The sequence below is a fragment of the Balaenoptera borealis genome, assembly GCF_965194805.1.
Source record: "Balaenoptera borealis genome assembly, chromosome: 7".
NCBI lineage: Eukaryota > Metazoa > Chordata > Mammalia > Artiodactyla > Balaenopteridae > Balaenoptera > Balaenoptera borealis.
The window spans coordinates 18,535,927-18,548,614 of NC_138864.1; the positions used below are offsets into that span (position 1 = coordinate 18,535,927).

Below are 12,688 nucleotides of genomic sequence, written 5' to 3' on the forward strand. Positions count from 1 at the left end.
CAGAGCTTACTCATTGTGTAGAAAGCCAGCAGAATTCGAGGGACTTCTTCTGCCTTCCCCTCCAACATTTATTACTTTAGTGGCAGGAAGAAAGTTTCCACAGTGTCTGCTGTGATGATCAGGGGGTGAGATACCACAGCATTTCTGTCTGCAAGTCTGACTCAGGAGAGAAACCTCTTCTCTATCAATTCATGATTAAAAGAAGCCATGAATCATGGAACTTAAGGCTAAGAGATTCTTTCAGAACTAAACAAACAAACAAAAAATGACCTTGGTGATATCTTCAAAGGTCTCAGTTTCTGGAGGAAACGTATTACTGCCATCAGGGCAAGCTGTGTGTGTCCCTCTATCCTTCCCTCGGGCCAGGTGATTAGCTGCTGTAACTTCGCAGTGGCCGTAATTGAGTCACCTCACTGCAGATTGTCCTGTGATCCAGGGCTAACCACATCTCTCCTCTTTGGCTAAGAAGAAAAGTCTAGGCTGAGATAACAAAAAGCACAGAGCTGTTAAAATCTGCTACCTTCTCTGCCCTTCACTCGAAATGCTCTCCGTTCCCCATCGCCTGACCCCATGTTTTATTTTATTTTATTTTGAGATCCAGAGTTTTGCTTTATTAGACATCTGTGAAGACGGTTTGCAGATACAGTCAGATTGTGAATTGCTGCCAAGTTCTGTGAAGTTTGAATTTATAGTGAACAAGACCCCAGTGGCGGTTATTTTAGAATATATTTCCGTATTCCAAGCAGATGAGAGATGTGATGTCTATGGCCAACAACTTTCATACTGGTCATCCACTTCAGCCATTTCCCAGCATAAATATGCAGCTTAATCACAGCTGCTTCATCTCTACAATGTGTGATTCGATCTTCAACTAATAATGCATTTGGACTCCTGTTTATACAGGTGCATGCGATTCTCTGCCACCCTGGCAGTTAACCAGATCTGGACTCTAGAAGCTAAACTTGACCTAAATAACATTCCAGGGGTAGGGCAGCCTCTGTCATCTGGACCCATCTTAGCCATCTGACCCCGTGTTGTAATCTGTGTTCTTGCTGCTCACAGAACACCTCACCTTGTGATCTCTGCAGTGTCCACACGAGCTAACACATCCTTTCATGATCGGAAGGAGTGATAAACACGTTTCCCGTTGCTGCCTTCCTTTGGAGAAAATACCTGTTCTGTCTCCATTATGCAGGGATGTGTAGGAGCTTCTAGGAGCTGTGATTCTTAAGGGGCTGTGAAGCAAGAAAACATCAACCATTTGCAGAATCAGAAAATGCATATAAGGTGCAGAAGGAGTCCAAGTACCTGTAACTGGCTTTCAGTGGAGCCGTTCTACACTTAGTCGTTCTGCAAGCGGGTGCTGACCCAGACACCGACCAGCTTGCCCAGAGCTGCAGGGTGGGACCGTTACAGGAGGTCTGGACCAACTGCGGTGGGGGGAGGTTTCAGCTGGGACCACAGGGCCCGTCTTCTGTGTAGTACGGAACCCAAACCAGACATCCGTAATCCCATCTGGACAGTGTCATAGTCTTCAGATGGGAGTACCAGGCTCTCTTAATTTTCTGTTCACATCTAGAGATTCAAAATAAGTGCTCAAGCATGGATCTATTCTAGTCACAAAGACATGAGCAGAAAAGGAGGTGGCCTTAGCTGTAATTCTGAGTCACAAAGGAAATAAGAAAGAGAGGTGTCCCCCACTTTCCCCACGCACAGTGGAAGTTATTTGAACCATCTGGATTCATTCCCCAGGATCAATAAGCTTCATATTTAAAATGCCAGGAGTAAGTGTAATTCACCCATGTCTTAGGGGGCACCCTGCTAATTTGCACGATTGCCAGTTAATCGAGCTGTGTGTTATCGTCTAATTCAACATACAGAAGAACTACTTTTCTGGAATTCATTTACCATTAACAAGTCATCGTCTTGAATTTGGTAAGGGGGGTGGGGAGAGGAAAGAGCATCCGCAATGATTAGGATCTGCATTTCCTCAAAGATGTGATAAACTCTAATTTCTGGACATCTTGTTTACTTCATTTTAATTGTGTGTGTTTCTGTGTGTGTGTGTGTGTGTGTGTGTGTGTCAATGTAAACCCATTCATCATAGTTCAGATATAGTTTTCACTCACAGAGCAAAAAGCAGATTGACTAGACCTATGCTATCCAATATTGTAGCCACTAGCCACATGTGGACATTTTAAATCTAAATTAAATATAAGAATGTAAAATTTAAAATTTGTGTCTGTTCCACTTGCACATTTCAAGTGTTCAATAGCAGATGTGACTAGTGGCTGCCATATTGGACAGCACAGATATGGAACATTTCATCACCAAAGAAAGTCCTGTTGGACAGTGCTGTACTAAGTGTTTCTGAAATGTTTATGATTTTATTTCAAGAACTTTTGTCACCTCCGTGTTTTTTACATGCTGGGGATTTGTCTGTTAATGGTATTTTTGTTTCTCTGTTTGCTTTCAGACATTGCCCTGGGACCTATGGACGGTAAGGGAACTAAGAACTCTGTATTTTGGTGTATCTGGATTGCTAGACATTTGGGAACCTTGTTATATTTTATTTCATCTGTGATGGAGAGAAGACCCAGATGTTTTTTGATGACAACGTAGTCCCCTAGAACAATCATCATTTGCCTCATGGTTTCTAAGCATTTACCTGCACATGGAAACAATGGTGAGGAAAAGAATGTCAGTGCCAGACTCCCGGGTGAGCAAGAATTCAGTGTTTTACCTTTTATGCATCCTCCTGTGATAATCGGTGGCCAGAGGAAATTTTGTAGTGAAGGCATGCTTATTTGTTATTGCTTATAGAATACACAGAAAGTATGGATGAGAAAATGTGAAGGACGAGCTACTCTACACAGGGAACCATTTTATCATTATTATTTTCAATGAAGCTTATTAGTCAATGAGGATTTGAACTTCAGAGTCACACAGTCCTGGATTTGAGTGTAGACTCTAGTTCTTCTAACAATATGACTTTGAGCAACTTCTACTAAAACTCTTTAAGCCTCAGTTATTCTCATCTGTAAAGTAAGGGTAATGACACCGACCTCAGAGGGTTGTGTGAGGATTAGAGATAGTATTTGTAGAATATTTAGCCCAATGTCTAGCATGTGTCAATACAAGGTAGATATTACTGCTAATGTTATTTATTCAGCTACTCTGATGTACAAGGATGAATACTTCCAGAAGTTAGACTTCAGAATAAAACACGAACAGGCTGTTGTGGTGGTGACATCTGTGAAATTAAGAAAATGACTGCACCCACATAGAGCCTCACATCCCTTGGTGTAGGGCCGTTGTCTACCCTTTCTTAGAGAAGCCCTTGGTCACGTGGTCTTAAGAAGTCAACTTGAGTTCACATTTTCTTCTTTATTAGTGAGACAGCAGCAGGAAAGTTGGGTAGATTTAACTATTCATGAGCCTGGTCTTTTGAGGTGACATTGCTACTTTCTTCCCTTAAAACAGAAAGATGAGTATCCCCTTCCCTTCCACAGGAGCTTAAAGCATCGTGGAAAGCTCTCAAGAGAAGAGCTAAAAAATGTTGAACGAAAACATCTTTTCTAGGGAGCTGGTTTTACTTGGATATGCGCAAAAAGGGATACATGGATTGACATTCAGAACACTGGAAAGTTCTAGCCTCGACTTTGTGTTAATTTTTTTTAAAGATTAAGAGGACAACGCTAATTTTGGTTATTCCAATATTTCATATCTTTAGTTGGAGTTATTACACACCTTACCTTCCCTAGCTGGGAAGGGTATAGAGAGGATAAAATTACCATCTAGAAGGAGCGCTGACTAATTCAGAGGACAGACCTGCTAGGAATGGTAATGATGACAGAATTGTAAGATGGAAGCTCCCTGGGCATAATAGCTGACATTTCTTGATCTTCTTAGCTCCTCAGTGTTATTTCTTTGTGTGCAGACAAGTCTTCTAGGTTGGGGGGAGAACAAAAGGAAAATCCTCCAGGCAGGCAGAGTGGTTAGTACATCGGATCATCTTCCATCCAAACACCACCTCAAAGGCAGAACCAAGGGCAGGATGAGTTTGGGAGAGATTTTATTCTGACACTGTATCAGAGCACATGATGCTGTGTGATTCTGTGGCTGCTAATGCTTGATCTTGTTCTGGTGTCCTCAGGCTTGCTTCTTTATTGGAAACTTTTCATTTCAGAGTCTGCTAAAGCAAAAGTCATGTAATAGCCGTAAAACTTCCTTGTTGATATTAGTAAATGACAGAGGCATTTTTCATGTTTCAATTGTGTAGTCTTAGCAATCGTGGAACAAAACTCATTCCTATTATAAAACAAGTTGCAAAACTTAATATCAAACCAATAAAAGCCAAAGTCTTCAGCAGTCTGTTGACTTTGGACAGCCTGGGATTTTAATGTGCTAGGGAATTTTCTTCTCTTGCCTTATGATTATGCTTATGCTTATTTCTTATTATTTTTTCACTCATATAGACAAGCACTGATTTGGTACAACCGGTAGGTAAATATCCAGAAAATTCTGGATTTTTTTGGTATTTAATATGCATTGTATATGTGGTATATTATCTAGAATGAGCATTTTTTTTTTCTCATGACATTGTTAGTCACAGATTTAGCCTTAAGCCATTTAATTTAAATACTTTCTAGCTTTGTGTAACTGGTGCTACCCTACTGAAGAGCTTTGTGTTTTTCATCAAATCTTACCATGATCTATTTCATCTTGTGTTTTTTTCTTTTTTCTTTGCTTTTCTGCACACTCTAAAGACTGATTCTTCAAAAAGTCTTTCCCTGTGTAACCTGATCATGGAGGAACCTCCAGACAGTGGGTTGACCGAAGAAATTCAAAGATCTCAAATTGATTTAGGTGCAATTATTTGGGGCCCTGATGCTAGTACAGACAGTGTCAGCCAGGAAATTACCCAGGGTGGGTCGCAGGAAGACTCTGCATGTCTCTCCGAAGCAGAGCAGGAACTGGGATTTTCCAACGGAATACTTCCTGCTGCTGACTGGCACACTGTAGCTGGGCAGGGTGAGCATGTCCTGGGGCCAGCCCCTCCACGTGGAGAAGAACAGATGCCCCCAAAGCCCACGCCTGGGGCTTCTTGTTTGGAGACGGATCATCCTTCCGATTTACCTGACTCAGAGATACCAGCCATGGAAACTGGTGGCCTGGTCAAAGAAAGTCAAGAAGATGTTAAAAAGTCAGAAGAAGAAGAAGGAAAACAGAAGATAGAAGATTCTGTCTGGCCAGGTGTGGAGACATATGAAAAGGTAGAGGCTGGAGCTATTGGTGTCAAGGCCCTAGAAGGGACAGAGGAATTTGAAGAGAGAGCATGTACAGGAAACAGAGTAGTAGATCTTTTTAAGACAGCAGGAGAGCAAGACCAGGAGACCTTAAAAAACAATGAAGAGGAAACTAGGAAAGATCTAAGTGCTGGGTATAAGGAAAGTGTAAAGACCAATGAAAAGTGTCTTGAGAAAACTGACATATTAGAAAAAGACATGGAAAGTGTAGACAGAGCAGATGAGTTGAGTGACAGAGACCAAGGGCTAGGTGAAGGGATTCAAGTAGTAATAAATAATTGTGAAATTATAGAGGGATCTGGAGCTAACCCTGCCAATCACACAGATATTTTGAATCTGCCTCTCCAGACTGACTCTGTATCTAATCCTGAAGATGCCAGCCCAGAGGGATGGGACTTAGCTGGAAAAGACATAAAGAAAAATTTAATCAACCCTCCTAACCATGATGTAATGTATCACTCAGCACAGGGCAGTGCAGATGCTGAAGAGATGCAGTGTGAGGCTGTGTTACATGCGCCTAGAAGTAACAGAGATGGAAATCAGTCTGTTGTTTTATCGATAAAACATGAAGCAGCAGCTCAGTCTAGGACAGATCTTAATTATGCTCTGGGAACTAATGCAAACAGAAGAGATTGGGGTTTGTGTAAGGCTGAAGATTCATTAATAGAGGAACCTGAAAGTACAGTGACTGGGAACTGTAGCCATACCGTTAACTTGCCAAGAATTGCAAAACCAGACTCTTGGGGAACAGATCCAGGTCAAATCTGGCAGCCAAGCTTGGATTCAGCAGTGAATAATACGGATATATTGGAATTCTCTGGTATACCAGATGGCCAAGCAAGTGGATTTGCCAGTTGTCTTGATTCTATTAACCACTGGCCTATCAGAGATACGGGAGGCTTAGATAATTACTGGGAACATTTAGACACAGTTGGTAGCAAGAAAGGGCTGGAGGTGGACTTACTAGCAGATGTAGGTGGGGAACAAGCCATTGCTAGCTGTGGGGAACAGAGTCAAGAGAGAGCTAGACCATTGGTTGTGGGAACCTCCCAGAATGTTAGCACCGAGAGTTCCACTAGTCCCCAAGACAATGACACCAACAACTCAGATTTATCTGAAGATGAAATTGCTAACCAGAGATATGGATTGTTGTACCAAGAAATAGAGGCTGATAAAGAAGAGGTACTTACCCCAGTCTGTAGTATAGACTAGCCAAAGACTTCTGTAGGTTCTGTTTTTCCTAATGTTTCTCACCGACTTCATCATCCATCACTATCTTCTCCAAGATCTGCTTCATCTCCTTGACAGATTGTCATGTACCTCTTGAAATCTGTGCAAACCAAACACAAAATAGGTTGACAAAACAAACGAACAAAAAACCACTCACACACACAAAACCCCCAGAACAACAACACAAAAAGCAGAATGATGGTGTTGGAAACTAATGAGTGTCTACTTTACCATCCTATTTACTGTATTTATTCTTTCTACTTTCATTTTTATTGTTCAAGCTCTAAAATATATATAAAACAGACAGATTTACTGTTCCTAAAGTGGTTCCACCCCAGTAAAAACACATGAAATGTTTCTACCCAGGCCCATTGAAACTATAAAATCTCATAATAGCTGTTCATCAAAATGATGTATTTACAGAAATACTGGAAATGCTTCCAGAATCTATAGATGGCTAAAAAAACGAGCTATTTAACCACTCATGGCTCTTGTCTGGAATCATGTTCTCATTATTGAGAAAGTGGGCTTTGGTTAGCCCTGAGCCACATACCAGCAATAATTGTAAAAATAATGTTGTTCTTTTTTTTGTCAGCCTATTTAAAATAATACAGTATGGCCTTTTCCATTTCCAAGCATTTACATGCACAGCAGCCTTTTGTATTATTTTAAAATTTGCGGTGGTCCTTACTTTCCCACTTGTCTAATAGACATTTACCAATCCTACAAAAGTAATGAGAAAAATAACGTACTCTGATTCCCATTTCTGTTCAGCCTTCTGGAGGTTCATTTAATGGATTCACCCAGGTAAGATTTCAATTTGCTGGCAAAATCCATCTGTTGGGAATGATGCAAATCTTAAAAATATGGACCTCTGCTTGCTGGGATAGCATAATGTTTAAGTATGTCAGCATAAAATTTGAGCCCACTTCTTGTGAATTCAGTAATGGAGACAGTAATAGGAGCAATGTTGCAGGGTTGTTGTGAAGATTAAATGAAATGTGAACGTAGAGATTTAGCCCAGCAGCCTAGCACACACTAAGTGCTCCTTGACTCTAGTTAGCTATTGTTAATACTATTAGCTGTCCCATGGAATTCTGATGATTCCTCCACTAGAAATTAGAAGTTGTCTTTATCTGAGAGATCTCCTAGGTTCAGCTGTTGGAAAAGAGGAGATAGGATTGCTTTGAACTAATGAGATGGGTCTTTAGACAATATAAGAGATTTTTAGGAGCCTCCTTCTAAAGATTTATATAAGAGCCATACTATGTGGAACCTTATTTTTTCAGTGGTTCTTCAGAAAGGAGCCATTGGAAGATCAGAAACTGTAGGTTGGCTCTGGCCAATAAGACGGGCCGCACAGTGGACTGTCCCATTCACTGTATATGTCCCAACAGGTGGACGGTGTAACCCATGTGAAAGGCAGGCCACATGGCTGTCAAGTTCATGGAATAAGTTCTGAAAACCTCTTCAAGGGAGACTTCAAATATCTGCTTGTCTGTGATGAGTGCTTTGTCTCAGAATATTAGACATGAACAATTTTGAATTTTAACATTCAGAATTTCTCCATTTAAAAGTTTGACTACTTTCCCCCATGTTACCTATAAAAAGAGAAAACCCACTCACTCACACACCTACACCCAAATACAAACAACACACAAACACAGAGAGAGATGATAACTTCTCTCTTCCATAGGAGAGAACTCCTTTGAAAGATCGGGTCATGAGAATTCATTTCTCATTTTTTAAGTTTATATTTATCACTTATAAATGCACATCGTTTAAAGAGTAACAACATTTTATAAGGTTTTTTTTTAAATTAAAAAACTTCAGACCATCTTACACCCCCTGATTTCCTGCTTCTTAGAGAAAAATACTTTCACACCTTGTAGCAGGTTCTCTGATTTCACCTCCATATGTGTGCATGACTTTCTTCTAATGCTCCTTCTTGATTTCTAAAGCATTAGCTGTGGACTCATCTCTCTGGAAGATGAGGACTTAAAGCGCTTTCAACCTGCTATGGTCCCAGTTCACATCTCTCTCTGCTTCCTGCCCTTCCAGTGATGTCATAGCCAGCCAGCCAATCAGTGGTGGTATTATCACGATGCTATAGATGCTCTTAGCGCTCAAGTCATGAAGTTTACATTTCCTTTTATGCCAACGTTTTGTTTTCCTTTGAGGAAATAATTGTAGGGTCTTGTTTGTGAGCTTGTTGGTTTGTTTGCTTAGTTTTCTAGGTACTTATTACTAATTCGACCCCATACTCTGTGGTTATAGAAATCTCCTCTCGTTTTGTTTAAAACATTAAACATTCTTTAAGTTTCATCCTCCTGAAGGTTGAAACTGTCCTTCTGGATGGCTCCAGTCTGACCTGGGGATTCTATGGCTACGACTTGCTTCTATGGCTGTTTTCAGGCTGTTTCATCCACTCTTTTCAGGACACAAATTGTCCTCATTTGGGGTTAAATTCCTCATTTGGGTAGAGCACATCCTCCAGTAGCTTGCTGAGAAAAGTGTGCACAAGAAGCATGCATCTGTGACCTTCTCTGTTTGAAAATAATTTTGTTCCCATGTACATAATGGATTGTTAGTTTGCATATTGTATTACAAGTTGTAAACCGTTTTCCTTTAGAATTTTGGAGCCATTGTTCCACTCGATTCTACCTCCTAGCCTTGCCACTGAGAAATTGTCATTTTGATTCTTGATCTTTTGTAAGAAACCCTCTCTCTCTCTCTCTCTCTGCCCCCTTATGTACCCCTCCCACCTTCTTTTTCTCTTTCTCTCTGGAAGTCTGTGTAATTTTCTTTATACCCCAGTGTTTCTAGGATTTTACAATAATGTACTGTGGTCTGAGTCTATTTTCATACATTGTACTAGGCTCTTTTAATCTAAAGACTGTGTCTTTCAGTTTGGGGGAATTTTTCTTACTGATGATTTCTTTTGCTTTCTTTTGTTTTCTCATTCTGTAACCCTTCTCTTTTTTCATATGCTGGCTTCTTGAGCTTGTCTTCTAATTATTTCTTTTTCTTTGCTTTTTCCTTTTCTCTTTCTCTGCTTTCCAACTCTTCCAACAGATTTTTCACTTCTATGTATTTTTTTAATTTCCAAGAGCTCTTTTTGTTTACTGAATATTTGGTTTTTAATAGCATCCTCTTCTTGTGTCATGAATACTGCATCTTCCATTATATTTCCAAGGGTATTAATAATAATAATTTTCAAAGGTCTTTTCCTACCTGTAAAGTCTTTGTTTCTTCCACTTTTTTAAACCTATTCGGTCTCCCTTTAATATTTGAAACTTCTCTTAAATGTTTGTTGATCTTGGCTGTCTCCTTGTATTTAATAAGAGGGGGACACTGAAAAGCTGAGAGACTTGTACAAGTAGGTAGAGCTCATTGACTATGGGTATTGTTGTAGGATTCGGTTGTAGGATTATCTTTGCTGTTGAGGAATTCCTAGTGTCAGCTTCTTTAGGCTTTTTTTTTTTCTTGAGCTGGTCATATTTCCCTGGGAAGACTCTTCTGGTCTCCTGTCTGTGTATGGTGCAGGGGTGCAGGGATACAAGCCTCACTGCCAGTGTAATGGGAGTTGAATGGGGAAGAAGTTGGGAGAGGAGGAGCCCATGTCTAAATATTTATTATGTAAATGTTCATTTAATCCCGCTGCTTTCTTAACATGCCTGTGTGTCCGCCAGTCCAGAGACCCTCCGTTTCAGCCTCTGAAAATAATCTCAAGTCAGGGGTGGAAAGGGTACTGCTTGGTTTTCAGGTAGATGAGAGTATCTCCAGGTCTAAGTACTTTTTAATAGACTTCCAACCAGTTCCTCTGTCTTTAGCAGCATCCTAACTTCCATTTCCTGTGGTCCCCATCTTTCTAATTCTTGATCCATTGGGATTTATGAGTAATAAATTGGCTTGCTTTTTGGCATTTCTTACATCAACTTAGGGTACAGATGTTTTTGGTTCCCCAAGTTACCTACTGTTCATTCATTTGCTTTTCAGTTTCAGAATTTTGTTGATGTTGTTTTTGTTCCCATTCTTCTTACCCTTACGGGTTTATGCCTTTAAAAATTAATTTTCATATTGTTATTTAGTTTGGATTCTGGAGGTAACAGAGGTAATTGCCTGTGTTCAATCCACCATCTTTAACCAAATGTCACTGACTCATCTTTTCTGTTGGGGAACCATTGATGTTTAATTCTTTAGGGATTTTTTTTGGTCAGATTACCCAAGAAAGATTCTTTCAGTCTCCTGGAGGGTATAAGCCTGGCTACCTGATGAAGATTCTCCGAGAGATCACTGTTCCCTGAGATTTCCTCCACCTTGATTTTTCTAGGATTCATATCCTGAATGAATATATTGTATACAGTTTTTAAGTTATGGCTCATAATTAACTCATAGAAGTCACACTTCAGTGATATAGTAAGATTAAGGTTCCAACATTTTAAAACGTTTAAATTTGTGGCTTAGATCCATTAAATTCTAACTCGATGCTGATGTCCAGAGGAGAAGCTGCAGACCAAAGATGCCTCTGAAGACACTGCCCTTTACATAATGTCTCTCATCGGATCATTGAATTCTGCTAGCTCAGGTTTCTATTTAGAATAACTACTGTCAAAAAATTATCTCTGCATGTTTTGCTTTTCTGATTTAAAATAAAAAGAGACTAAGAAATCTTTATAATGTATTTATTGACACAATTCATGCGAGCAAATTTAAATGATGCCTTTGTTGTTGCTTTTTTGGCAAATTAACTGAAACCCTAATAATTTTGAATATTCTACTTTATTCCCAATTTTCAGCCACAGGACACTACATTATTCACAATGCAGACAGACCAGAATATGATCTGTAACTTGGTAAGATGATTTTGGTTTGTGTTTTGGGGATGTTGTTAGTTACCACCAAATGATCCAAGGTTGATCTTTGTAGGTTATTGAGAGCTTGAAATCCAGAGTGTGGTTTCTGTAGCCCCCTCTTTTATAGAAAATGAGAAGGAGAGCTTCTGAAAAATCTCAGTGTGACTTTGAATGTGGTTGCTTCTATTTATAAAGGCACAGTGATCCCAGCAAAAATCAGTCTCTTAGTTACAGGCTTCAGTGGAACACAGTCTTTCCATCAAGGACATGGGTGTTTCTTTTTTTTTTTTAATTTTTTAAAAAATAAATTTATTTATTTATCTGGCTGTGTTGGGTCTTCATTGCTGCGTGTGGGCTTTCTCTAGTTGCAGCGAGCGGGGGCTACTCTTTGTTGCGGTGTGCGGGCTTCTCATTGTGGTGGCTTCTCCTGTTGCAGAGCACGGACTCTAGACGCGCGGGCTCAGTAGTTGTGGCGCACGGGCTTAGTTGCTCCCCAGCATGTGGGATCTTCCTGGACCAGGGAACGAACCTGTACATGGGTGTTTCTGAGTGACTGTACCTTATGCTACGGGACTGACAATGAAATTGCCTCGAGCATTCATGCTTGAAAGTAGATCCTTGCTTTTCCTTGCACCTGAAGCTACCTCATTTCTCATATCCTCCCTTCATTCTGTGAGTTGTAGAAGGAAATAATGCACAGTAGAAGTAGGATTCCTACTTTGCTGTCAAATGAGATGAGAGAAAAGCTTAGCTGGGGAGTGAGGAGGAGGCAGAAGGGTTACTCTGGGGGTTAGAGGAGATTCTTACAAACTCAGTTATCGTGGGAAACGTTTTTAGCAGCAGATTACTTGTAAAGTTGAATGAAGAGACCTTGAGTGACATAACTGAGAGCTTCCCAGTGCTACACTACAGAGGATTTGGGCTCTTTGACGATTAGTTCATGGTTATTTGTAGCACACTGGTTTTCCCATGGGAATGGCATAGGATTATCCCAGCTTCTGGCTTTCATTTTGGAAACCTAGAATTGGATTTAAGGAGAAGGAATTTTTCCTTTCAGATGATTTCACTTCTAAGTAAGGCTTTCTGCTCTGGGAAGTTTGTCTTCAAGGTTAATTCGATATTTTTCAAAGGCAAGTGTTTCTCTAGCTCCTTGTCCGGAGATTGTTGTATTTTTGTCTTTTGGGTAACCAGATAAAAGGTGGAGCCTGTGAGGCCTGCAAATAAAGATTTAAATGTTTAAAATTCAGATTATATTGGTGTTAATAATGGAGCCAGAGAGACCTCCATTTCGTG

General features: G+C 40.1%; 1 protein-coding gene across 6 annotated transcripts in view; it reads left to right on the top strand.

Moving 5' to 3' along the window:
- Positions 1–12,688, top strand: part of AMPH (amphiphysin) — a 181,910-nt gene that overhangs the window by 140,067 nt on the left and 29,155 nt on the right. For 2 of the 6 annotated variants that reach the window (XM_082399761.1, XM_082399762.1), the window contains exon 14: positions 2,477–2,500. In XM_082399761.1, the coding sequence (XP_082255887.1) occupies positions 2,477–2,500 (24 nt within the window). Of the gene's footprint in view, positions 1–2,476; positions 2,501–4,478; positions 4,503–4,589; positions 6,492–7,313; positions 7,347–11,338; positions 11,396–12,688 lie in introns of those variants that run through there. The other 4 variants (XM_082399759.1, XM_082399757.1, XM_082399760.1 and 1 more) reach the window with 4 other exon arrangements.